Genomic DNA, 26,475 nt, shown 5'->3' with positions numbered 1-26,475 from the left:
GATTCTTTCTGCTGCAAAGGGAACTTCGAGGGCTGAAAATAAACACAAAGGGCAGCAAAAGCCATCGGGGGAGAGTAGGGATGCCATGGGGGAGAAGAGCCATGGGGACCCACCACAGGCTGCCTGCTGCAGCCCTGCACCCCATGGCCAAACAACACTGATGCTCCAGGTGGAGCATCACCCTGTACCAACCAGGGCTGCCCTTTGGCAATGCTAAATGCCAACTGTGTTCCCCTGTGCTGGGTGCCTGCTTGGGGTGCTGGGATGCTGCATCTCCCCCTTCCTCCCTCCCCACCCTCAGCAAATTTAATTAAAAGTCATTGGGATTCCTTTGAAAGCAAATGTCATCCGGCGACACAATTACACTTTAACTAACCAAAGCTGCTACAGTTCCTATATATATATATTGGAATCAGGCTGTCGTTATTAGTTCTAAGTAAGTAATTTATTCTCATTATTGTGTTCAAATTACAGGATATTACCCCCTGGGGAAATAATCCTGTGATTTGAAACGTAACAAAGAATTCACATGGACAACAATAGGGTTCCTAAATGAAACTCAGAGCGGTCCCGAACGGAGCGCAGCTCCAGCTTTGCCTGGATAGAAAAGCAAACACACCAAGTTGTGTTTAAAAGCTGTTTTCCTTTCTGGTTTTCCTCCTCCAGCCCCAAGAGAGGGGAAAAGGGGCTCCTCCTCTTCACCCGGGGGGTGGTTTGGGGCTGTGGGTCTATGTGCTGTGCGGCTCTGAGGTACATGGAGCTCATGGAGCGCGTCGGACCACCGAGAGGAAAAAAAGGAGAGGGGAAAAACCAGAAAGAAAAAGAGGAGGAAGAGGGAGGGTAGGGAGGAAAATGAGCTACACTTGTAACCTGATTACAGCAGCCAGCTATGTGTGCGAAATCACAATGCGGCTCTATAATTAAATCTCCCTTTCCCCCCCTCCTGCCGCGCTCTTTCCTCCAGCGGGCGCGGTACAAAAGCCGTCGTTAGGACACGGCATTCCAGCTCCGACCGGAGGGGACGGTTTTGTCTACGGCTGCTGGGATCGTCTTGAAGGAAATCGTAATTAGGAGCCGGGCGCTGCTGGCTGGAAGGCTTTGTTGGGCACAGGGGCTCTGCTGGAGGAGCTGCGGGGCTGTGTGTGTGTGGGGGGGGGGGAACAGCCCTAAGAGAGCCACGGGGGGTTGCATTGGATATGGGGACCCTCCTGCAGCCCATGGCACCTGTGGGGTTTGGGGTGAGGTGGTTTCTGCCCCGACAGGTGTTGCTTTAGCACCATTTTGGTACCCGGTGTGAGTCACTGCGGTGCTTTAGTGGGTGCCCAGAGGGATAAGGGAAGCATAAGACCTCCTGTGTGTGGGGAATGCCTTTGCAGTGTGCTTTTACCAAAGGTTTCTTGTAATTTGGCTTCTGGTCCCAGTGGCCCAATGCATGGCCATGTAGGGATACCAACGATGGGCTCAGCTCAGGGCAATCAGCCCCCCGTGGTCACTGCCTTGCCCACTGAGGACATTGGTTTGCTGGGTGTTCCATCCCCACCTGTGTGACACCTGAGCTGGGTGGCAGCTGTGGGTTCAGCCCCTTTCCCCGTGGGCAGGTCAGTGCTTATTGCTTTGGGGTATTTTTGGGGGACAGGCTGTGTCAGACCCACAGAGCGAGGTGTGGGTTCAGGGTATTTCCCATGCATTTCACTGCTAAAACACCACATCTGGCCCTCCAAAAGCTGACGCTGCCTTCTCCTCACCTCGCAGCCCAGTTCTGGTTAGGGCTGGCAGGCACAAATCACAGCCCCGGGACTCACGTTCAGCTCAGAGCATCCCTGCGCCAGCACGGGTGTTTGACTCATCATTTGGCACTTAAAAAAAAAAAGGAAAGAAAGAAGGAAAAAATAAGCTTTTGATTGGGTAAAAGGGGAAAGAAACAAAATAAAACGGGTGAACCAAACAGCCCCAGTAGCCTGCAGCTGGGATTGATGCAAAACGCCATCCCACACTGCTGGGAGTCCCACAGCTCTCCTGCCCCCCAAGAAAGGGGTGTGGAGGACCCCCCTCTGTCTGCAGGGCTGTGTCACAGATCCCCTTTTGCCTTCCATCCCCTGTTTGGTGTTTGATATGGGGGGGAAAAGGGGCCCCCAGCGCCGCGTCGGCGATGAGGAAATGGGGCAGAGCCGTGCCAGCTCCGTCCGTGAGTCCGGCTGATTTATGGCCTCGTTGCTAAATCCGGGCGCTGACTGCGAGCATTAAATATAGCTCCAAACAGCCTGCAAACGTGCGGGCAGCACGGCACGGCACGGCGGGCAACCCCAGCCTCTGCTTTACGTCTGCATATGGAGGGGGGGGGCAGAGGATGAGGGGGGGTCAGAGGGTGGGGGGCAGCCCCATATGAAAGCGGGGCAGGGTGACTGGGGGGGGGTTGGTTGTGTTCCCATCCCACCCCAAAGTCCTACCTGTGTGCTGGGGGGGCTCAGCGCTGCGTCCTGCCTGCTCCCCTCTGCTTCCATTGAGGGGAGTAAAGGGCGATTATAGGATAATAAAGGAGGGGGGAAGGAAAAAGAAGGAAAAAAGGGGAAAAAAGGAACGGGGAAAAAGTCAGTAACGAAGAACGGGGGAAAATTGGAATTAAAATGGAGAAAAAAATAAGGAAAAAAAGGAAATATATATATTTTTTGAGTAAATTAAACGGCGTACAACCCAAAGGGCTGTATGGGAGGGGGGGGCGGACCATCCCGGCGATAGAATTAAATGGATGGCTGTGGGGGGGGCGCAGCGCGGGGCGGCACAAAATGGCGGCGGCTGAGGAGGAGGAGGCGGGGAGGAGAAGGGCGGGTTTTATTTTCCTCGGATTTTTAATTATTATTTTTCCTCCGCCACCATTTTTAAGGACGGCAGCCAAACCCCGCTTTATAAAAAGAAACGGCGTTTGTGTGCGTTTTTAACGATAAAAAGAAAGAATCCTACAACCAACACCCAACCAAACCCGCTCCCCTCCCTCAGCGCTCTGCCTCAGCGCGGCGCTGCTTTTTGGGCTGAAAAAACGCCGCTTTTGGTCACCGCCACCCCCCGCTTCGCCCCTCATTTCAATGTTTGGAGGCAGGAGGGGGCTGTGGGGGGGTGTTGGGGGGTGGGAGTGGAGCCGCTCCCCCTCAAAGGGCGCTTTGTGGCGGCGGGGCCGTGGGAGAGGGCCCGGCGGCCGTTCCCTCCTCAGCGCATTGAGGGCTGTGTGTGTGGGGGGGGGGTGCGGGTTCACTCCCTCAGCGCGCGGGGAGCCTGGAAACGGCGCAGAGCGGCTGATGAGTGCGGGCAGAAAGCGGCGGGGGGAGCCTGGAAACAGCCGCCTGTTTACCCACGGCTGAGCGACGTGGCGGACAACCAATAGGAAGGCGGGAAGCGGCTGCAGTCCCGCCCCTCACGGAGAACAATGCGCGTTTCATGGCGGCGCCGCGCTCCGTCCGTCCCGCCCGCCCGTCCCGCGGGTTCCTTTAGACTTTATCCCTTTATCCCCCTCCCCCTCCCGCAGCCGACTCGTTTTTTCCCCTCGTTGCCGCTCGTGGCCGCTCTCCGTCTGCTCCGCCTCGCTTGTGGAACGCGCCCGATGCCGCTCAGCGGGGCCGGCCCTTCGCTCCATGGCGCGGCCGTCGCGCCGCCGCCGCCCCCCCGTCCGTGATTCCCGGCCCGTAGCGCCGCACTCAGCTCCCGCCGGGCCCCGGCCCGCAGCGCCGCCGCCATGGGCCGCGAGCAGCCGGACTGAGCGCCAGGTACGGACCGACAGACAGACAGACAGACCGACTGACTGACCGACACACCGACAGACAGACCGACACACCGACCGCTCCCCGTTCGTCCCCGTCCGCTCCCCCCGCTGTCCGTCCCGCTCGTTCCTCTCAGTCTCGTTCCCTCCGATCTCATCCCGCCGCTCCTCAGCTCTTTCCCCCCCTTTTCTCTCTTATTTTCCCCTTTTTCCGTTGTTTTCTCCCCCGTTTTTTACCGTTTCTCCCCGTACTTCGCCTCTTTTCCCTTCTAACCCGTTCCTTTTACCCCCCTTTCCATTCCCTTTTTTCTCTTTCCACCCCGTTTTTATTTCTCTCCTTCTCGTTCATTTCTCTGCCTTAATTTCCTTCTCCCCTTTTCCTTCCACGTTTCCCATCTGACTTTTTCCCCTCGTTTCTCTCCCCCTTTTCTCCTATTTCTTCCCTCTTTTCTCCCTGTTTCTTCCCCTATTTCTTCCCCCATTTTCCCCCTTCGCCTTTTTCCTCCCCGCTCTTTTTCCCCTCTTTATTTTCCCCTTTTCCACCCTATTTTCCTTTCGTTCCGTTCCGTTTTTCTCCTTTTTTACCCCCTCCATTTTCTCCTCATTTTTTTCCTTTCCCTGTTTTTTCCCCTTTTATCCCATTTCCTTCCCCCCTTTTTCCCTCTTCTCCCCAATTTCGCCCCTTTCCCCCCTTTTCTTTTCCTCCTTTCCTCCCTTTTCTCCCGTTTTTCCTTTCATTCTCCCTCTGTTTTTCCATAATTCCCCTATTTTTCTCCCCCCTTTTTATCCCTTTTTCTCCTTTCCCCCCCCCCCGCATTTTCCCCCTTTTTTCCTCATTTTTCGCCTTTTTTCCCCTTCGGTTCCATTTTTTTCCACCTTTTTTCCTTTCCCATTTTTTCTCCTTTTTCCTCCCCCTTTTTTCCTCCCTTTTTCCTTTATTTTCCCCTTATTTTCGCTCTCTTTTCCTTGCCCCCTTCCCTTTTTCCCCTCTTATTTTCCACCTCTTTTTTCCTCCCCTCTTTTCCCCCTCGATTCCCCTCCTTTCCCCTCTCATCTTTCACTTTTCCCCTCCTTTTCCATCCCTCCCCCCCTTTATTTCTCTCCATTTCCACCCGCTTTGTTTCCCTCCGATCCCCATCGGATCCGATGGCTCCAGCAGTTCGGACCGACCCGCTCTCGTTGCAGCCCCGCATCGGAGCCGTTCGTACGGAATGATCCGAGATGAGCTGAAAGATTTCTCCGTGCTTTTTCTGTACCTTCTCCTTCCTTTTATCGCTCCCTGCGCCGTTCCCTCTCCTCTCCCCGCCATTATATTTTATCCTCCTTTTGCTTTTTGTCTCTTTTCTCCCCTTTACCCTTCCATCCCCCCCCTTAATTCCTCCCTTACATTCCACGGCTTCTCTTCCCCCGCTATTAAACCCTCCTTCCTCTCCTCTCCGTTCCCCGTGTGTCTCTACCGGCCGCTCTCCCGTTCTGACCCGCCGCCCGTTGTGTCTCCGCAGGCAGCACCGAGCCGGGGGCTGGCACCCTGCACCGCGCCATGGCACGCTCGGACTCGTTGTTCTTGAAAACCATCTGATTTCGTGGGGGGAGGAGAAGCAGCAGAAGAAAAAAAGAGAGGAAAAAAAAAACAAAAAACAAATAGAGGGGGGGGCGGCGGCGGGAGGGAAGGGGGAGAAAACGGCGACGAACGACGACAGCGATCCGGGAGACTCCTGGAAGCCGGCGAGCGGATGATGGATGGCCGAGACTTCGGGCCCCCCCCCCGCTCGGCGCACGGTCCCCCCCCGCCGCTGCTTTCGGGGCTGCCCATGGACGGGCACCGCTTGGCCGCCGGCCGCCTGCCCCCCTCCGCTCCGCTGGCCGCGGGGCTGCCCGCAGCGTTACAGCCCGGAAAGTTCCTGGCGTCCGGCATCGGCCTCCACGCACACCCGGGTAAGAGCGCTGCCAACCGGGTTGGATCCTCGTAAGATTAGATTTAGAGCCGGGTTGGACGTAGCCGTGCTTTAAACCCCGCGTAGATGTGCTTTAAAATCCCGCAGAGCCGCGTTTTGCTGCGCCGACATCGGTGCGTTACAACCCCGACCGTGCTTCCTCCTGAGCCCCGGAGTCCGTGTTTTAGAGCCCCGAACAGAAGGGCTTTGAGCCCCGAATAGAAGGAAGGGCTTTGAGCCCCGAATGCCTGTATTTTAGAGCCTGTATATTCGCGCTCTCCATTCCTTAATACATCTGTTTTACAGCCCCAAATTCTGTGCTGTAAACCCCATTTCTATGCACTCCCAAGTCCCAGATATTCACGGCTCGCAGCCCCACGTATCCGTGCTTTAAATCCCATATTATCCGTGTTTTAGACCCCAAAAATCTGTGCTTTAGAGCACGGATCCCTGAGCTTTTAAACCCCGGACAGATGTGCTTTAAAACCCCAACACCCGCAATCCTGCCCTGCCGATCCCGGTGTTCGGGAGCCACAAATAAATGAGCTTTAAACCCCACGTAGCTGTGCTGCCGAGCCCATATATAAATATCTATTTATATATACATATATATATATATATATATACACACACGCTCCAGAATCGCAGATATCTGTGCTTCAGATCCCAAATATTCCTGCATTAAGCCGCACACAGACACAGTTTAAACCCCGGCTATCTGTGCTTTCAAGCCCCCGAATATTTGTGCTTTTAACCCCAAAAATTCACGCTGCCGAGTCCCGGAGCTCCACGCTTTATATCCCACATACACACACTCTGCAGTCCCAAATCCTAATGGTTTAGACCAGGAATATCTGTGCTTAAAACCCCAATTATAAGTGCTGTAGAGCCCCCAATAGCCGTGCATTGGATCTGTGTGCTCCCCAACCCCGGGCATATGTGTCTGCAAGCCCAGATCTGTGTGCTTTGGAGCCCCGAAAATAGGCATTTTTGTGCCCCAAATATCTGTGCTTTTAAGCCCAAAAACCCACAGTGTTAACATTGTAGTTGAGCGCTCCAGAATATCGAGTGTTTGTGCTTTCAATTCCATACTTTAGTGGTTTAAAGCCCAGCTATCCGTGCTCCGAGTCCCAAATACGGGTGCTCTAAACCCATATATAAGTGTGCTCTGAGCCCCGGCTCGGTGTGATTTGGAGCCCCAGCTCCATGCCCTGCATGTCGTACGGCTTTTCCTAAAGGCTTTGCTTGGGGTGAAGGGGGATTAAAAAACACCCACCGCAACAAACAGGGAATGTAAGAAAGAAAATAGTGGGAATGTGGGGAAAATGGCTGCGATTTATGGCAGCCGTTCGGGGAATCTCAGCCGGGTGGAAAATCCCTGCGTGGCTTTGGGGCCGTCCCTTCTAGAGCCGGGAATGGAGGCTGGGCTGGGGGCAGCGCAGAGGGAAGGCAGCGCTGTGGGGCTGCCCCCAGCCTGTTACCTCCGATTATTATTATTATTTTTGTTACAGTTTGCTTTTATTTTTGCTCTGTGTCCACGGGTGCCCGACATACCCATCCATTTAAAAATACACCCTGTTTCTTCCTTTTTTATTTTGCTTTTTTCCCCAGCTCTGTTTGCCCCATGGGCCGTCGGGCTCCATCTCCCTCTTTCCCCCTTGGCGCGGTGGGACTTTGCCCTTCGGATTTGCTTTACCGCCTTCTTTTCTTTCGTTCCCATTTTCCCCCCCTTTTTCTCCCTCTTTTTCCTCCCCCCTCTCCTCTTCCTTTCTCCCCCCATTTTTTTCCTCTCCCTCCCCCCTTTTTTCCCCATTCTCCTCCCATTTTCACCCCTTTCTCCCCCCCATTCTGACCATAAGGGTGGTTGCTGTGTGCTGCTGATGAGAGCAGCACATTTCCCAACCACAACCCTCTGCTTTTCTCTCGGACCGATCAGCTCCGTATCCGTGAGCACAGTGCCCAGACCTGCAGGGAGAACACCCAAACCAAGTGCTGCACAGCCCAGCAGCAGCCCTGCCTGCTTCCTCCCTTTTGCCCTTTATTTTAACCTCTTTTTAATCCATTTTTATCAATATTTTAGCTCCCTTACGCCGTGTTTTCCCACCCCCCCCGCCTCGCATACAGCAGGACTCAATCTGCGGTGTTCCAGATAGACGCTGTGTGCGTTGGGTCACTTCGTGATGGGGTTTTTTTGTTGCTGTTTCCCCCCAAATCACCATTTCTGCCCCTTTTCCCTCCCTCCACCTGCACAGCTGCAGCTTTGTCCCCCAAGGGAAGCGCTGAGCCCCCATCCCGCTCCCATTGAGCTGCAGGGATTGATCTGTGTATCATTGCAGCATCCCGAACCCATCGCTTTGGCGTTGCTCTGTGTGTGTTCCTCCTTATTCTTTGCTGCTGCTGTTGTTCCATTTGGGTTGTTTTTTTGGATGGGAGCCTTGCGCAAGGGGCGAAGGGCGGCAGGCGGCAGCCAGCGCCTTTAAATAGAGCAGCTCCGGCCCCAGCTGTGACCCCCCTCCATCCGCCGCTGTGTTGGAGCCATCCCAGCTCCCTCCTAAGATAAATACCCACAGAAAGGCTTCGTGTAGGCAACCCCCAGCCTGGGGCTTGGGGGGGGGAGGGCCATTGCTGGGGGTATTTTCCCAGGGATGGGCTGAGGGCAGGGCGATGGCGGCAATGGGATTTGGGCTGTGGATGGAGGAGGGTGCAGCCTATGGAGCTGGGGGAGGGGGTCTGTCCCAGGTCCCCACAGGGGGTGGTGTCCGGCTCTGTCCCTTCCCCGCCCCATCTCCGTGCTGTTCTTGGCAGCCGTTGTGTCTGGGGGGGGTTGTGGAGGGTTGCCTGCAGTCAGGAGCAGAGCGTAGTAATAACAATAAAAATCTGCTTTCCCTGTGGATTTGGGGTGCTCTTCTCGGGTGGGTGGCTGGGCTGTTTGTGTGCTTCCCTGCCTGCGCTGGCGGTGAAGCACGGAGATATATTGGGGTCTGTACAGTGAAACATGGAGATTGATCGGGGCACTCCTGCCTTCTGGTCCAGCTCTGCTATGGGTTTCCCAGCCTAACCTGGAGCATATAGGAGACCCTCCCTCATCCTGCAGGGGAGCATTGCTATGCCAGCAAAGCCCTGCTGGAGCCATCCTGGGAATGGGAGTAGAGCCCTGCTGGGGGTGTGGGTCCACGCGGTGCTTCTGGGGAGTTGTGCTGTGGTTTATGGCCCTGAATGGGGTGCTCACCCTGGGGGTGTGGGAAGTGCTTGGTGATGCTGCTGTGGGTCTCTGTGGTTTGGAGTGAAGCAGGGATGATGTCTTTGGGTTTGCACTGGGATTGAAATGATGGGGATAGGAATTTTGTTGCTGTTTTTGGAGGGGGTCTTCCTGCAATTTCATGCTGTGTGTTGGTGATGGGAGCCTGCCTGCCAAGGTGGGCTGGGCTGTAGGGTGGCATTTCTGTCCCGCAGGAGCTGTGTGCCACCCTCAGCCCCATCCCGAGTGCTTGGTGTGGCTGGGCTGTAGGGCTGCACAGGGCACAAGGGCTCTCCCAGAGCCATGTCCCGTAGCATCCCGCTGTATTTTGGGTTTTTTATTCCTCGAGCTGTGCACTGCTCTGCTTCTGACCCACTGCGTTGGCCGAGATGTGCTTCATTAACACAGCTTCATTACCCTGCTCCTTTAAGCCATTCTCTGCTGCATAGCCGTGCCCTCAGCCCCGAGCTCTTGGCAGAGCCCCAGTGACCCGGTGCTGGGGAAGCCCTGCCCCAGGATGAGGTGTGGGAAGGTCCCGGTGCTGCTCGCGGTGCTGGTGGGATGGGAATGGCCGGGAATTAATCTTGCTGCAGCCGTGGAGAGCAGCAGATCTGCATTCCTTGCTCCTGCCTCCATCCATCTTCCCCTGCTTCGCTCCATCCATCGCTGCCCCCGCGCCGTTCCTTTCAGCACCACCCCCTGTGGTTTGGAATATGCTTTTAATACATTTGGTTTAATTGCTTTTAATTAAAAAAAAAAAAAAAAAAGAAATGCAATAAAATGAAGCGGCTGGTGCGCTTGGGAGGGAGGGACGAAGGGTTTCGGAGGGATTCGGCTCTGGCTGCCTGCAGTGCAATGGCATCAGCTGTGTGTGGATGGAGTGGTGCCTGTATTGTGCTGCCTGGGGTCCGATGTGTGCAGGGCTTAAGGGCTGGGTGCTGTGTGTCCTGCCCAGGCTGCCCGGTGTTGAGAGAAGGGAGAAAACGGTGCTTGTGGGCTGGGAGACTGTTTCTTGTTTGGTTGTATGCACACATAGATGGATGCACACATAGATGGATATACACATAGATGGAAACCCACGTAGTGCTCCAGCGGCATCGGGAGCAGGTTGGAAATCTGTTAAGAGTCCAAAGGCTGAAATCTGAGTATGGATTTGTGGTGTTGGAATTAAAGCACAGCGCTGTGGCGTTTTCCCCTGTACTTATCTCCTGGTGTTGGGATGGGGACCAGGAAAGAGGTGTGGGTGATGCTCAGGAGAATGTGGGAATGGAAAAGGGGCTGAACAAGGGAGAAGGGGAGAGCCTGGGCACAGACAGCATGTTGGAGCCTGGGTTCATAAGGAAAAGCAGCTTATGGGAATGCAGTGTGTCTGCAGGAACAGCAGCACTGGTGCAGCACTGCGTTCCCAGCTCCGCGTTGTCCAGAGCCAGCAGCAGTTACAGGTGGCACTCACCCAGCCCAGGGCTGCCTGCTGCCCAGCTCACAGCGGTGTTGGGTTTCTCAGTGGGAAGGAGGGGCGGATAACGTGGCACGGTCCCATTTAACCTGCTGGTGACCTGGTCTGAAGTCATTGTGGCTGAAAATAGGCTGTGCTGCCTGCAGGGCATGGCTCGTGGCTCTGGGAGCTCTGTGAAGCTGCTGGAATTGCTGCTGGCAGGTGATGTGGGGCTGGTGCTGTGCCGTGCTGCAGTAATGGCCCCCACTGGGTGCCCGTGGATCTCCTGGTGCTGCCTAATGAGCTCTGCTATAACCATCATGCGGGTGTTGCTGGGTTAATTGTGCAGGAGCCCGAGCTCGATGGTTTGCCGCTTCTACACTGGTTTTGAGTAATTAAAGCAAAATGAGAATAACAGGAAGGAATTGGGTGAAGTTTCTTTGCTTAGCACAGATGCAAATTGTGCGTGCACATGGTTGGTGGGACCAGTGCTGGCCTTAGGGTCTCCATACAGGACAGCTACATCCCCAGGGCTCGTGGGGCAGTGGTGGCACCCGGCTGGTCGGAGCTGTCCTGGGCAGGGCAGCTTGTTAGCAGCCAGTGATTCATTGCTGGGGATTTCGAGGAGGAATCTGAGAGTTTGGGTGCAGAACGTGGAGTTGGAGGGTGCGGTTGGAGGGAGACGTTGTGCAGGGAGAGGTTTGATGTGGTGCCCATGGGGGTGTTGGGTTTAATTCAGCAGAAAACAGGAGGCGTGTGGTGCAGCTGGGGATTCGGGCAGGGGACTGCTGTCACCAGTGGTGGTGATGCAGTATTGACACCTCTTGGGCTGTTTTCATGCTTTGGGATTAACATGGGGTGCATGGGATCGGGCTGTCTGTGCCTGTCCAATCCATGGTGATGCCTGCATGCACCCGAGCACACCAGGGCTGCCAGCCCCGGCAGGCACAGAGCTGCGGCGGCACGTTGAGCTGACTGCTGCTTCCCCATGGAGCTGTGCTCATAATACGGCCAGAAAGAACAGAGCCAGCAGCCTGGCTCACAGCTCCTGCCCTCTGCATCCTCCGGGCTGGGTGGGACGTGTGCTGGGAGCAGTGGGTGCTGCCGGGGGGGGTCCGCCTGGTGCTGCGGTGCTGACGCAGCCGCCAGCAGTAGTAAATATTGAGCAAGAGCTGCTTTAAAATAAAACAGCCTGGACAGCGAGGTTCCTACATGGAGTAAAGCGAAGTATAAAGAAATAATAGATGTGGGTGCCAAGCTGGATTTGATTTAAAGAGGTGATTTTGCAGCTGAAGGGAAGCAGCGTGGTGGTGGGAGAGATGTGGGAGTCAGACTTAAAGGGTTGAGCTCCCAAGTCCTTCAGGGGATGGGCAGAATGGAGGCTGTAAATGTGCCTTAGGAGCAGCTGGCACGGTGGGGCTGGGCTTTGGGGCAGGGGGGATGGATGTGGTGGCACAGTGCAGCAGTCTGGGTGCATGTGATGCAGGGCTTTGGTGTCAGCGCCTGGGGGCTCGCATCGCTGCTATCTCGTGCATGGAATGGAGTCAGACCGGCTCTGGTGCCTGGGGTGTCACTGCAGGGAGGAGGTGGCAGAGATTGATGCTGTCAGCGCTGCTGGCTCTCAGCTGTTGGTGAGCTGCAACCCCCGCCGTGCAGCTGTGGGGTGGGGGGTCCCCAAAAGGGTTCATTCCAGCAGGATGCTGCTGCTGGCGCTGGGATCGGGGATGTGCAGTGATTGTAGGCTCAGATCGAGGAGTCCTGGGGACCATGTTGGGCTCAGAAACCTTCTGACCCACAGCCCCTTGCATCACAGCACAGTGCTGGGGGAGGGGGCGAGGTGGTTAGCAATATTTCATCACTGGCAGAAACCCATAACGGACAGATGGGCCCACGGGGGAGAATTACTTCACCTCTTCCAGGGCCTTCTGATGGGGCTGCGGCTTCTCGAGTGAGCAGGGCTTTCCCTTGTGATCACCCCTGGTCAGGGCTGTGTGCTTCCCTCCTGGCCAACAGCAGGGACCAGAGAGCTGAACACGACGGGTGCTTTGGGGATGCAGCTTCTTGGTGGTGCTGCCGGGTGGTTGGAAGCTGGGCAGTGTGGGGCTGAGCTCCCCACAGAGCTGCACCCCAGCAGCACTCCCCCAAGTGAGGCTCTGGTGTGTGGTTGCTGCGGTCGCTGCTATCTCAGCTCCCCATCATCCCATGCCCCGCTCGGCGGTGAGTCACAGGGCCCTGCCTGTTCCCCTCTGCCGCTTTGGAGAACCAAAGACGTTTTCATTGGGGTTGACACATCTGTGCCCACCAGGTTCCTCTAACAGCAGCCCTCAGTGATAGTGATGGATGGCTTCATTGACGGCTCCTGGGTACGTTTTACCACTGGGGAGCTGGGGCATTGGATACCCCAAGGATGTTATTCCCACCTCCCTTTGGCTTCCTCACCCCACGCCTGCCTCTCATTCCATCATCAGGCTGCAGGAGCGTGGCTCAGCCTGCCGAGCCCCTGGGCGCATCCCTGGGCAATAAGCATCTTGTGCCGGTTCAGCGACTGCCCCATCCCCGGGCACATGGCTGTGGTTTCTCCTCCTCCCCTCCCTTCCCCTTGGCAGGAGCCCATGGTTGGGGTGAGTGGTGCGTTGCTCACTGCGGTTGAGTTTCTCCCCTTGGCATCACTTTCTGGCACAGAGATGCAAGGAGGAAGCGGTTTGCCTGCGGCCACTGCTGCGTGCCCGGTGCTGCAGGACGTGCCCGGGGCTGCCAGGCAGCAGGATTTGTGTATGTGTGAAGCTTAGGGCAGCCAGAGGGCTGTGCAGAGGTAGGGATACTCTGCTGATTGTTGGGGGTTGTGTTTGCATTGGGAAGGCTTTGGCAGGGGATGGATGGGTGAATGCAGCCCGGCAGCTTCTCGCCTTGCACTTAGCAAGGGCAAGTGGTGCAGATGAGGCTGTCTAAATAACGTGCGGTATTGACTGGCTCTCACAGATGGTGCCCCACGTGCAGCTTCAGGGGCTGAACTTCTCTCTCTTGGTTTTGGTGTGGTTTTGTTTGGATCCGGCTGAATGCCTGAAGTTTGAAACACGTCATTATTGCCTGTTTGCTGTCAGTGAGACTGTAGGATTTCGGGGTGGTTTGTTGCTGCTGGGGTCTGCAGAAAAGCTTGCAGAGGGCTCCAGTGGCTCCTTCAGACTCCTGATGGCTTTTGTGCAGTTCCTAAATGTTGACACCGACTGGAGAGCTGCTTCCCCTTCTGCCCATTCCTGTTGCAGCGCGGTGCTGGGTTTGCAGTGTTGCCACCATTTGGTGGCAGTGTTGCAGAAGAATTACCTCCTGCAGCCAAGAGCTTGTTTGATTCCCGATTTTATTATGACTATTCATTTATAAAATGCTGCTGATTTCCATGAGGATGCTGGGGGCTCACTCAGTGTCCAGGACAAAAGCCAGACCTGGGAACATGCTGTTCTCTTGCTGGCTGATGGCTGGTCTGACAGCTTTCAGCTCAGTGTTGCCATCCCCTTGGATAAGGTGCTGTTTTGGATAGGTGTGGTGCTGTTTTGTGCCAGCTGATGGGGATGGTGCACTCGTGCTTCTCCCAAAAGCTGGTACCCAGTGTTGGGATGGGCTGTGTGGGCAAAGTGTGGGTTTGCAGCCCACCAGTGGGTGCTCTGTGGGGTGCTGTTGTGCATGGGGGACCTGAGCAGTGCTCCCTGCGCTGCTATGTGTCCCCACAGCTGGCCTGCAGGGGACCAACAGCTGCAACAGACAGTGCTCTGCTTGGGCTGAAACCTTTCCCTCTTCTGTTTCCATCTTCCTGCAGGCTTTTCCCATCTGCCTAATGGGCTCTACCCGTCCTACATTCCCCTGAGCCACCTCGAGCCCCCCAGTGCTGGCAGCCCGCTGCTGGCCCAGCTGGGTCAGCACAGCCTCTTCGAGTCACAGAAAGGTGAGAACATCCCTGCATGTCCGGCCCTTCCTTTGGGGATGGCTCAGCAGCTGGAGCTGCTGGGTGTTGTGACATCCCGGGCTGATAACATGCCTCAGTTTTAGCAATACCAAAGTCTTGAATGACAGTGCTGCCAGGGGGTGTGGGGGTTACTGTCTCTGGACGTGCTGAAGAACCATGTGAATGTGGCACTGGGGAACGTGGTTTGATGTTGTGGTGGGATGGGTTGGGGTTGGACTTGGTGATCTGAGAGGTAACCGTAATGATTCTACGACTGAGCCTGTGTGTAGGGCTGAAGGGGTGGGAGGCTGCTGTCATCCATCCTGTTTGCTTTTGCTTTGCAGATGGGTTCTACCTATCCAGCCACGCAGCTCAGTCGGCCTTACACCCACAGCCACCCCTTGCAAGGAGCACGGGCGGCCACACAGCGGGCGCTCTGCTGCGGGAGAAGGAGCTGGGGCAGCTGCACAAGAGCTCGAAGGAGAGCCTGAAAGATCCCGGTGTGAAGGAGCGGGGCTGCCGGACTGAGCTCTCCCTGCCCTTCGCCAAGAAGGAGGGCAGGCCAAAGGAGGAGCCGCGGCCCCGCAGCGTGGTAGACCTGACGCAGGACACCAAGCCTGACGGCGACCGGAAAGTCAGCGTGGTGGAGAAGGCGGCGAAGGCGGGCGAGCGCCTGTCGCCCTTTCTGGCTGAGCACGTGCCATGTCGGGGAGGGGGCGGCGGGGAGGCGAAATCCAAGAACCCGCTGCAGAGCTCATCCCTCAGCAACTGCAATGGCGGCGGGGATCCCGTGCTGAAGGTGCTGGGCGCCGAGCAGGACCGCTGCAACAAGGACCCCGCGCGGCACGATGAGAACGTGAGGCCTTCCGCGCACGCCCACGCCGAGCGGCTGAAGCGGGGCGAGACCCTGCTGCCCTCTGTGGGTGCCCTGCACGTCTCCTGCAGCTGTCCCTCCCCGCATCCCTCGCAGCCAGGCAAAATGGTGCCCGCTGCCACCTTCCCCCCTCAGCCCGTCCATTCCAGCGTGTACACCATCTTCCCGCCGGCCAAGGAGCTGGGAAGGGAGCACAAAGTCATTGCCCCCACCTTTGTGCCTTCGGTCGAGGCCTACGATGAGAGGAGTGGGCCCATCCAGATCGCCTCGCAGGCCCGCGACAACAAGGCCAAGGAGAAGGAGCTGGGCAAGGCCGGCGTGCTGCAGTCGCCCCCGGAGCGCTGCCTCGCTGACGCCTCCCGCGTGCTCCTCTCCCAGGACTTCTCTTGCCACAGCGATGCCAAAAGGATGGAGGCCCTGAGGGAAAAGGGTTCAGTGATCAGGGCCAACTCCATGGCTCTAAAGAGACAGGTCGCGTCGGAGCCCTTCCTCAACCGGCCGGGGCTGGGCTCTCCGGAGAGCAGGGAGTTCCTGGCCTCCAAGGACTTGCTGAAGTCGAGTCCGGAGGCGGAACACCGTCCCTGCGAGCGAGAGCGCTTCCAGCGATCCAGCTCCAAAGAAGCGACAAAGGTTTACGGCACTTTGGACTCCTCTCGGCAGCACCTGGAGCACAGCCAGCTGAAGCCGCCCGAGCAGAAGTGGAAACCCTTTGAGATGGGCAACTTTGCCACCACGCAGATGGCAGTTCTGGCAGCGCAGCACAACCACGTCACGCGGGCGGAGGAGGAGGCCAAGAAGGTCTACCTGGACCCCAGCGGCCTGCCGCGTTCTTCGGTGGTGGGCTCACGGGGCGCTGCCGATGTCCTGCACCCCACCTCCCACAGCGAAGGCTCGGCCATGCAGAGCCTCATCAAGTACAGCGGCAGCTTTGCCAAGGAGACTGCATCCCGGCAGAGCTGTGGCAAGAAAAGCCCCTTCGGCGGCTTGGGCAACATGAAGTTGGACTCATCGCAGCTGGGCACCTCCAAAGTGCAGCAGCTGCTGACGCAGCAGCCGGCCAAGCAGCTGAAGAGGGACCCCGAAAGACCCGAGAGTGCCAAATCCTTCGGCCGTGAGAGCATCGGCTCGCAGGGTGAGGTGGAGGTGAGGCACCTGCCCGTCGGCATCGCTGTGGCTGTGGCCCGGCAGAAGGACAACAGCAGCAGCAGCAGTGGCAGCAAGCTGGCACCCAGCCTGGCGGACCGGGATCGCTCGCTGTCTCTCAGCAGCATCAAAGGTGGGTTTCCACGCCTGTCCCTAGGGCTTTCTGTGTGGATCTGCAGCAGGTAGATGGGCTGCATTGGGTGTTCTCAGCTCCCTTTGCCTCGTGTTCCCAGCCAAGGTTTTGTTGTAAACGTTGGCAAAGTGAGGACTCTTCCTCCCAGTGCTGTGCTCACCATGGGGGTGTGGTTGCAGCTGCACTGTTCCCACTTTAGTGGGAATGGTGGGACGGTGCTCTGTGTGGTTTTGCTCCACTGTGGGCCATCACCTGCAGCCACGCTGAGCCGAAGCCCAGAGCCCACCAGAGCCTTGTTTGGGGGCTGCTGGCTGAGCCTGGGAGCTCAGCCACCATGTGAGCAGTGAGGAGGAAGAGAACCCATTGCCAGCACCCCATTTCCCTTCTCTGTTTACCTCCTGGCACAGCTCCTTTCCATTGCTTTGACCCCCATGGATGCAGGGAGCAACAGAAACCCCCCATCTCCCCATTCCTGTCACCTCCCTTCGCCATTGGGAGCCGCTTGGGGATGTGGTGGACAGCACAGGGCTCTGCTTGTTCTGCCTTTCCATCGCCCAGACCCTCCCAACTCAACGTTAAATGTAATTTACTGAGCCCAGCTAAAAGGCTGCAAACAAGGGTTGAATTCTGGCCGGCCTGTGGGCCCGTTGCTAAGCGATGCAGTTGGCTTTCAGACAGAAAACAAGACTGCTTTTCTCCTCCTCTCGTCCCCCAAATGCTGCTCCCCCCCCTTTGTGTGCCAGGAGATATTCGTCTAATAACATTAGCTCGCTTGCGCTGAGTGGACGGTGCTTGAATGTTTAGACCTTTTAAGAAGGAGAAAGCAGGCTTTAGTGGGCTAATCTGTAGTATTTGGCAAGTAAAATGCAAGTATTTAGTGCTGGGCATTGGTTGTCAGGGGAACGGACCTGAGCCTTTCCTCTCTGCATAACTGATTGAATTTTTCTATGCGCTCTGTGCGTCATGTTCGTATATATGGACAAAATGATCATTCAGCATCCGAACAATCGTCGGTCTGTACGGCTAAAGGAGCGTCCCATTAGAGAGGCTGGGGAGGAATGGCACAAATTAGAAAGTCTGCGTGTGTGCGTGTGGGGGATGAGAAGAGGGTGGTGGAGCTGGCTGGGAATAGCAGCTCGCAGGTAGTGGGGATGGGGGGGGGGAGATGAGGGGCAGCTGCTGACCTTGGAAGGCCCTTTGGGAGGGAGAGGTGTGCGCCAGCGTTGAGAGCATCTTTGCCTGCAGCCCTTGGAAGGAGCCCAGGGAGAGGAGCTGGGAGAGATGTTGTCTTGTTGCTGCATTCCATCTGACAGTAAAAGCTGAGGGAATTGGAGACCTGACAGCATAAAAAAACACGGGCTGTCTGGGTTTGAGGAAATACACAGCGGGGCCCTCCTTCAAAAAGCTGCTTGTCAGCTGGGTGGACTGGCTGTTAGGGGGTGTCCTTGTGCCCAAACCTTACCCAGACACCAGGGCTGGGATTTAGGGTCACCCAGCTATAACATGGATGGGGGCAGCAGGGAAATGTGGGAAATAATGCATGTGTAAAAATGTAGTTAGGGATAAAGCAGCAGAAAACCATATCCAAAGTCAGGTAGCTGAAGCCTTTAGTTGAATAAGAGTGGCGGGGCTGAGTGTTGCAGTGTTTGCTGCTGTGCAGGTTGCTGCCTTCCCTGCCAGGCTGTGCTTGTGGGAGCTGTTGTGATCTTGAGGAGCTCTCTCTCAGCCCAACAACCAGCCCTTGTTTTGGATTCCTGCCCTCATCTGCCATATGTACCCTCGCCTCACCAGACCCTTTCCTGTTGCATGGCTTGGCAAGAGAGTGCAGGTTCCCTCTAAGGGACTGGGTTGCAGAATGGAGCCTGATGTTTTTATGAGCATCTGCAGGAAGGCAGGGCTTTGGAGCGCACCCAGTGCTCCCAGTTTGTGTGAGCATGAGATGCGCTGAGCACGGCAGTGTGGTTTGGTGCAAGGGTTTAGCTGGATCTTGTTGCCTTCCAAGCGGGTGGTGCTTCCAGGAGCCCCTCTTAGCAAGAATGGGGCCATGCAGACAGCCATACTCTGTCCTCCGGGCCTTGAACTCGGTACTTTGGGCAGACAGCTTTTCCAGGCTTCTCATCCCTGATGGTGCTGGTTTGTCTCTTAGGGCACAGCCGCTCTGAAGATGACTGCGGGGACGAGAGGAGTCGTCACCGGGATGGCCACCTCCTGGCAGGGCGGCTGGAGAGGGACCAGGAGAAGCTGCTCAGGTGAGGGTTGTTCCTGCCCCACGCACTTGTGTTCCCGTCCTCCTGCAGCACTCAGACCCTCTCATTCTCTCCCTTGCCTCCCCCATGACCAGAGAAAGCAAAGAGCTGGTGGATTTCGCTCGGATCCACCCCTCCGGCTGTGCCACGAACGGTTTGAACTCCAACCTGATGGTGACGGGAGGTCCGGCCTTGGCGGGCTCCGGGCGCTGGTCCACAGACCCGGCTTCGCACTTGGCAGCGCACCCCTGGCTCCCCCGAACTGGCAGCCCCTCCATGTGGCTGGCCGGCCACCCCTACGGTGAGTGCCCTAGAGGCACCCCAGGGTGCCCACAGCAATGTAACCCACTGCTGAGTGCCCAGGGAGGCTGCTCTCTGACCACAGGGGAACGGGAACGCGGTGTTTATGAAGCTATCAAACAGCAGATGACTTCTTGTGTGCATCCCCTCAGTCGTGATCATGGTGTTTCTTCTTCCAGGACTTGGCCATCCGTCCCTGCACCAGGGCATGACTCCAGGCTTCCCCCCTGCCATGGGAGGGGCCCTCCCTTCTGCCTACCAGTTTGCCAGAGACCCGCAGTCAGGGCAGCTTGTCGTTATCCCCAGTGAGCACTTGCCGCACTTTGGTAAGGACGTGAGCGTGTCCCTGAGGGGGGGAAGTGGCTTTGGAGTTGGCTCAATGGGGATGTGCATATCCAGGGGGAGCAGAAACCCCAGCTCTAGGTGGCCGTGGGCTTGCTTCTTGTTACACTGCGCTTTGGGAATGAAGATGTGTTATCTGCAGGACCAGTTTCTCACCCTGTAGAAAAGCACATAGAGTTTGGCTCCCCAGTTAGGAGAATTTGCTCTTGGGATCAACCAAGGATGGGCAAGCCAAGGCTGAGAGAGAGCACGGCTAGTCGGATGGCTCCAGAAGTTGGGGAGAAAGATGACATGCTTTCCCCTTTGCATTTCTGGTAGCGTTTTTGCATAGCCTGATGTTTGTCATCCCCTCACCATTGAATTGGGTTAGAGACTCTTGCCCTGAGCAACCTTTAATCCTATAACCTTGCTTGTTTTGCAGCAGAGTTGATGGACCGGGCTCCCCCGCTGTGGCCTGCCATGTACCCCCCGACCAGGAGTTCCCTGCAGCACGCACATCAGCTCCAGCTCCTTTCCCATCAGCAGCTGCTGCGGCAGCATGAGCTGTACATCCTGCAGCAGCAAGCAGCACACGCCATGGAGCTACAGCGGAGTGCTCAGCTTGTGGTACGTCCTGGAGAGCATCTAGCTTAGAGGTGAAAGCCCAAGGTTGGGCTGTCTAGGGGGTTTGTTGTAGAAACCCTGAGTGGTGTCAGGAGAGCTGCTCCTTGGCACGGCTGTGATTCCTTCCCTGGGGATAGCTCTGCTTATTGAGTGCTTTCATTCGTGCTCACCTCCAGGCAGACCTCCTGCAGTGGCTCAGAGGAGCAGCTGCAGTGCTGGCAGTGACTGCTCTGGGTCCTGGAGCCAGCTCCCATTCACCAGAAGGTTTTGGCAACCTTTAGGTTTCATTTGAGTGTGTTTTGCACCCAGTTAATTTTTGTAGTGGTCATCTGTTTTTAGGCCTTAGCTTTACATTTGTGCTTGCCAAACTGGAGGCTTAGAAATAGAAACCTTTTTTTGGGGGGAGGTTGCATTTGAAAGCTGAGACACCCTTCCCATGACTCCTGGATCTGGGGCTTCGTAAGAAAAGCTATTAAAAGCCTTATGATGAGTCCCAAAGGAATCTACATCTGTTTCTGCCAGTGCTTCCTATCAGAACTTTGTTCAGGTCCAAGAGGCCTTTCCTACCTCTGAGCACTTTAACCCTTCTCTATTCCAGCACTCTCCTAGGAGATGTTAGTTTAGGTTCAGTGTCTCCCTCTGTCACATTGGCCTTAAAGTGGTGTTGCAGTTGGTAGCACATGTTTTATTCCAGTTGGTGTTGGATAAAGATATGGTTTCGTTTGGTGGTAGGTCTGTGCTGCTTTCCAGGAGCAGGTGGAGATGTGCTGAGTTCTGCTCTGTTCTTATCACAGGAGAGGTTGAAGGCAAACGAACAGCGTGCGGATATGGAAGAGAAGGTGACGAAACGAAGCCTGGACAGTGCCAAATCGAGCCTGTCCTCCTCTGCCCAGGGACTGGTACACCGAAAGCCACCCGTGCTGTCGCCCAGCGCCTCCACGTCCTACAGCAAGGCTGTGAGTCCACCTCCCCTCTCTCCCAGGGCCTCACCCGTGTCTGTGCTCAAAGCTGAGGTGATCCAAAAGATGGAGGAGCCACCTTCGCAGCCAGCCTACTCCTACCCTGCCACCCCCAGCTCCCACCCCTCCAGCCCGCCCCCTGCCTCTCCACCCCCTGCCCCTGCCATCCCTCCAAAGGAAGAGGCACCTGAGTCTGTGGAGAAGAAAGATCTGGAGTTGGAAAAAGAGGCTGCTGGTCCGTTTCAGGCCTTGTTCCAAGGTAAGAGAGCCCTGCTTTGACAGAGTCCCATTGTGTTTGTGCTTGCCTCCCTTTTTCTCCTCAACTCTTTCCTGCTTCCATCCCTTTCCCTAAAGAAAACCGTGTTGCACCTCTGTAAAAGGCAGGGGAGAGGCAGGCAGCAGGGTGCTGTGGTCGGCTGGGATCGTTGTCTGGGTTCTAGGGGCACCTGGTGCTGTGGGCTTTCTTCTTCCCTTGGGTTGAGCCTGGTTTGGTTCCTCCTGAACTGAAATCTCCATGGGAGGAGGAATGCAGGATGCAGATCCCGCTGTAGTTGCTGGAGATATGCAAGAGGGATGTCTCTGGTGCTGCGGCCTGAGACAGAGGGTGGCAGCTTGGCTGGAAGAGGGATGCCCAAGTAGCCACTGTCTGAGACTAGAAAGAGCTGTGAGTTGATGGAAGTGAAGGGGACCCATCCCTGTGCCTCCATAAGGGAAGCCACATTGGAGAGCTTGCCATTACACAACTTGTCCCTTCCAATGTCTTGCAGAGATCCCCCCTGGATATCCGTTCCAGTCCTTGCCTCCCTCCTTCGGCAGACACTATCCCTACCTCCTTCAGCCCACTGCGGCAGCTGATGCAGACGGCCTGGCTCCCGATGTCCCGCTGCCTGCCGAAGGCTCTGAGCACATGGAGCTTTCCCCTGAGGTCAAACCCATCCACCTGTCTCCGTCCAAAATGCTAGAACCCATCCCAACTGCAGCAGAAGAGGAGTCGTTGGAAGAGAGGGTGAAATCAGAAGTGCAAATGGAGGAAAGCCAAGAGGGCATCTGTGAGCAGGACATGGGGGCTCTGAACATCGGCACCGCTGCGGCTGTCCCAGTGCAGAATGTGGACAGCTGCAATTTGCTGTTGCATCAAGAAGAAACCTTGGGTGCTATGGAGCAGGACCAGGAAGATCTCCAGAGCTGCCCACCTCCTTACCAGGTTGTTGCTTGCCAGGTGGAAGATGAGGCTCAGGCAGAGAACGAGGGTGGAACAGAAACCTGCTCAGTGCACATGGACTATGACAGCTCACTAGTGCACACCGAGAACGAGACACCTGAGATGGACTTGACGCCCCAGCAGGAGGAGGCCTCGGTAGCCATAGATCTGCAGGGTGCTGACGTGCCCCGGGGCAGGGACTTTCCCAGCCTGCCCCCTGAAGAGAGCGAGCAGAGGCCAGAGATGCCCTCCTACCCTGATGAGGCAATCTCTTGCCAAATCCCAACTCTGGACATCAAGCCAGGCGACCCGCTGGCGGGGATGAACGCTTTGGTAGCTGCCACAGAAATGCCTCAGGCTTGTTCTTTGTTGACTACTGCCAGCGTCACTCCATCACAGATGCAGATGGAGGTGTTACCTGACCAGGCCTTGGAGCATTCCTTCCTGCAAGGGATCACTTTGCTGAGTGAGATTGCGGAGATGGAGCTGGAGAAACGGAAGCAAGAAATGCAAAGTAAGTGGTGGGAGCGAGGTCTGGCCTGCTTTGGGCTGAGTCAGGTCTGCTTGTGCTCTGCACGGACAGAGGAGCAGAGGCCCAGCTGAGATCTGTTGTAGGCTCAGCCAGGCAGTAAGGAGTTGTGTCCCAAACTTCAGGCACTTTGGAGGGGCTTGAGGAAGGGGTTTTGTTGTAGCAGGCTGAGCTGCACGTGGCATCCGGACTGCTCCCCCCCTTCCGATGGCCCTCTCCATGTCTAGACAGTTCGTGGTATGCATAGTGGAAATGGAGCCCCACTTGCTGAGGGCTGCCAGGTTAACACCCTTCTGGCAGGGGCTGAGCCTGCAGTCTGTCGGGGTTTGGCACACGAGGCCCTGGGAGCTCCAGATGATGCTTTCCAAGAGCTTGGCAGGTCCTGAAAGGATCTCACCTTCAGGAACTTCCTGAGATGAGACGTGGTGGGAGCTGCAGGCTGTAGCATGGTGGGGTACAACGGGACATTTCAAGTAGGGGTCAGGATGTCCCACAGGCTGCTTGAGCTGTCATGGATTGGGAAGGGACATGAGCCTTTCCTTGTGCCCCCCAGATGAGTAGTATTACGGGACCAACATCTAGCATTTTTTAATGTCCTTCCCAGCAGGTCCAGAGAGTTTCCCTGTCCGGCCAACGCTGGAGAGTTTGCTGGCTGCCAGCACCCACATGCTCATGGAAGTACTTTCCACCCCCTTTATGGAAAGTCTGAAAACCATCCGGCTGCCTCGAGAGCTGAATCCCAACAAAAAGTACAGCTGGATGCAGAAGAAAGATGAGCCTGTGAGTAGCTCTCAGCGTTGCTGAGCCTGAAAAGCCGCAGTGCATCCATTCACCACTGCTTGCACTCCCAGTCGCCGTGTGCCACCCTTCTGCGTTGGGCAGAACTTCCCTCTGTGTTCCTAACAGCACACATGAGTTGGCATGGTGCGATTCAGCGTCCTCTCTTGTTTGTGAATCAACACCATTGATCTCAGTGGGACCCTCCCTAGCCCTAGAAGTGGTGTTTGAAATACAAAGCCAGCAGGAACTCATATGTTACTGCTTTGTTGGGGAGAATAAGTAAAGATAGTGGCAGCAGGGTTTTTCCTTTCTTTTTCTTTCCTTACTCTTCCCTATGGGAGACGCTGACAAATCATTTTGTACCCAGCAAGTAAGTGTTCCAGGAATATTTTGATCTGTGTTTTTAAATAAGGGGTAAGAGACTCCATGGATATATTTCACTCTGCAGGTTATTTCCCAGGGACGTTGCTCTTTCTCAGAGCTGAATCCATGCCCAGCCACTGAGCATCTTTGCTTGGCTGGTTTTGTTCCCATACCAGTCTGGGTCTGTGCTTGGTGGGGGCAAAGAGCGCTCTGCTCCAGTATCCGTGCACAGGGTGTCATGCCAGGATGCACTGTAAAGGCACCGCAGCCTAGAATGGGGACCAGGACGTGCCCTGACCTTCTCCACCCCTCTTGCTTCCTCCCCCCAGATGTACTCTATCAAATCAGCCATCGAGAACATGGATGCGATGGAGCTGGACTACAGGATGAGGCTGGCGGAGCTGCAGCGGCGCTACAAGGAGAAGCAGCGGGAGCTGGTGAAGCTGCAGCGGCGCAGGGACTCTGAGTAAGTGGCAGGCTGTGCACTCGGTCTGTTCTTTTCCAGCTGGGCACCTACCACTGCCTCTCAGTCCAGGAGAGAAAACAGCCTTCCATCCCTCCCTGTCTGCTCTCCTCCTGGTATGGCTCGCCAGAGCTTTGCACAACACACTCCTAGGCTATGTGACACACCACCCCATCACTGGTGAACGCAGCTGGGAGACCATTGTTAGAGACATCCTTGGCTTCAGCAGCTCAGTGTAGCAGTTTGGTGACAGGCGAAGGTTCTGGGTTGGCTCCCGTTCTTGCTTGCTTTCTTTTCATTTTTTTCCCTTTTTCTTCTTTTTGGATTTATTTACTTTATTATTTTTTTCCCTGTTTGCTTTTTTTGGTTGCAAAATTTGATTTTTTTTTTCTTTGCTATTTTTTTCCTTTTTTTTTTTTTTTTTTTTTTTTTTTTGTTGCCTTGGTTAACAGTGAAGCGTGTGGTTTTTTTAAAGGGAAAAGCATGACGAGAAAAGTAGAAGCTTGGCGAGAAGAGGCCCTGGAAGGCCCAGGAAGAGGAAACTTGGATCAAGCGCTCTGTCGCCCATTAAGGAGAGAGGGAAGAGTGACAGCAAGAGTGGAAAGTAAGGCTGGAATTTGGGGAAGATGGGAAAATGGCAGGGTCGCTGCACAGGGTTGTACTCGGGGAAAGCATCTCGGATGCAGTGGGGTCTCGCCGTGGTGATGGTCAGGCAGGATGGTCTCACATCAGTGGTGTGGAAGCATGGCCTCACAGTGGGAAGGCAATGCCAGCTCATGTGTCTGTGTGTTGGCTGTGCGTAGGACAGGCAGAGTTGAGTGGTGTTGAGCCTTCGGTGTCGGGAGTGTGTCTTTGTGCCCTTTTAGGAGGACAGTGCAGTAGGGTGCTGTAGAGCTCATGGCAGGACTGCTGATGAAACTGGAAGGATAGGGCTGGTCCAGGTTTTCTGTTTTCTCGGGCCTTTCTGCTGCGTTTCTTGTGTCTTCACCTCCTGTTCCTCTCATCAGTGGGAGTTGGTTTAGCCTGGCCTCTTTCTTTCCGGTGTCTGGATCATTCTCTTCTCTGCTTTTTTTTCCCTCTTGTGCAAGTCCAACCGATCTCGTTTGGATACCTGGATTTGCAGCTGGCCATCTGACCATCCTTAGATGGCTCAGTCTCTCAAAAGGGAGGGCATCTCCAAGCTGCCTCCCTTTCCAATGTGTAGTTTTTGCTCATACCCTTTTCAATCAGACTCAGGTGCCCAGCTCCCACTGATTGTGTGCTTCTGTGAAGATCTGTCCTCTCGGTGGCTCTGTTTTGCTCCTCGTGTTCGGATGGCTGAGCAGGCTGGAGGCATCCAGAGGTGGCTGGACCTGTGCATGTGTGCATGCATGAGCGTGTTGGTATGCACACCCTTGTGTTACAGGGATGAAGGAGTGACCTGGTCTGGGAGGTGGAGGTGCACCCTCAGTATCCAGGGCAGGAGTTGTTGGTTTAGCTATGTACAGCAGTCAGCAGGGAGAGCAGAGGGGAAGGGAAGTGCTTAGAGGCTGTCGGTGGCTTTGTGGTGGCAGTGTGATGTGGGCCAGCAGGCTTAGCATGGAGGAGGTGGCAGTGAAAGCTTTCAGTGGAGGCTTGGTAGAGCTCTTCAGGTGTTGAACTATCTCAGCATCCATCAAGTAGTTCACGGAGGCAGCTGGGGAGCAGTGTACGACATGCTTCTAGTCTCATATTATTATTATTCTTTTATTATTTATTACCCTCTCCTTTCCCCACAAATCCTGGAGAAACACCAAAAACAGTCTGCCAATGCCGCTTGCAGTGGGGCCAGGCTTGTAAAGCAGATGACCTGCCCTTTTTGCAGGCTGGTCCTCATGGTGCCATTGTCCCTCCTTGCAGCCCTTAGCCCCTCCTTGCTCAGACTGAGCATCCTGGTGCCAGGCATGGTGGTACCTCGCTCAGATCTGTCTCTGCACCTAGTGACCATGAAAACAGAGGTGGGATAAAACCACCACAGCCAGCTCGACTGCCTAACCTTCCTCCTGCTGAGCTGTACCAGGTTGGGTGCTTTTTCAGTGGCTTTAACTCAAGACCCCAAACACTTCCTTTCAGAGACCATCTTCTGGGTCTCTGATCTGTGTACTGGTATCCAAGAAGGGCTCCCTGCCTCTCCTCTTTGATGGAATACGAGAATCAGGCCCTCACTGTGTCCAAACTGCTGTCACTTCATGGTGGACTTGGCTCCCATTAAGGATCCCCACTGTTCTA

At 55.7% G+C, this 26,475-nt stretch overlaps 1 protein-coding gene and 1 long non-coding RNA gene across 7 annotated transcripts in view; one reads left to right on the top strand and one right to left on the bottom strand.

Moving 5' to 3' along the window:
- Positions 1 to 426: 426 nt before the first annotated feature.
- LOC107320656 lies at positions 427 to 3,368 on the bottom strand. Its single transcript, XR_001558340.2, has 2 exons — positions 2,448 to 3,368; positions 427 to 1,856 (listed from the first exon to the last, which is right to left on the bottom strand). It is a non-coding gene; the product is annotated as an uncharacterized LOC107320656 (long non-coding RNA).
- Positions 3,369 to 3,557: 189 nt separating this feature from the next.
- TNRC18 (trinucleotide repeat containing 18) overlaps positions 3,558 to 26,475 on the top strand; it is a 45,712-nt gene continuing 22,794 nt past the window's right edge. Inside the window, exons 1-13 of one of the 6 annotated variants that reach the window (XM_015876742.2) lie at positions 3,558 to 3,755; positions 5,251 to 5,683; positions 14,167 to 14,292; positions 14,637 to 16,442; positions 18,589 to 18,691; positions 18,784 to 18,989; positions 19,168 to 19,314; positions 19,752 to 19,936; positions 20,728 to 21,151; positions 21,660 to 22,607; positions 23,230 to 23,402; positions 24,095 to 24,231; positions 24,704 to 24,832. In XM_015876742.2, the coding sequence (XP_015732228.1) occupies positions 5,482 to 5,683; positions 14,167 to 14,292; positions 14,637 to 16,442; positions 18,589 to 18,691; positions 18,784 to 18,989; positions 19,168 to 19,314; positions 19,752 to 19,936; positions 20,728 to 21,151; positions 21,660 to 22,607; positions 23,230 to 23,402; positions 24,095 to 24,231; positions 24,704 to 24,832 (4,586 nt within the window). In that variant the 5' untranslated portion in view covers positions 3,558 to 3,755; positions 5,251 to 5,481. Of the gene's footprint in view, positions 3,756 to 4,790; positions 5,001 to 5,250; positions 5,684 to 14,166; positions 14,293 to 14,636; positions 16,443 to 18,588; positions 18,692 to 18,783; positions 18,990 to 19,167; positions 19,315 to 19,751; positions 19,937 to 20,727; positions 21,152 to 21,659; positions 22,608 to 23,226; positions 23,403 to 24,094; positions 24,232 to 24,703; positions 24,833 to 26,475 lie in introns of those variants that run through there. The other 5 variants (XM_015876739.2, XM_015876744.2, XM_015876741.2 and 2 more) reach the window with 5 other exon arrangements.

This window comes from Coturnix japonica, chromosome 14 (assembly GCF_001577835.2).
Source record: "Coturnix japonica isolate 7356 chromosome 14, Coturnix japonica 2.1, whole genome shotgun sequence".
Lineage (NCBI taxonomy): Eukaryota > Metazoa > Chordata > Aves > Galliformes > Phasianidae > Coturnix > Coturnix japonica.
This window is presented reverse-complemented; position numbering and strand designations above follow the sequence as displayed.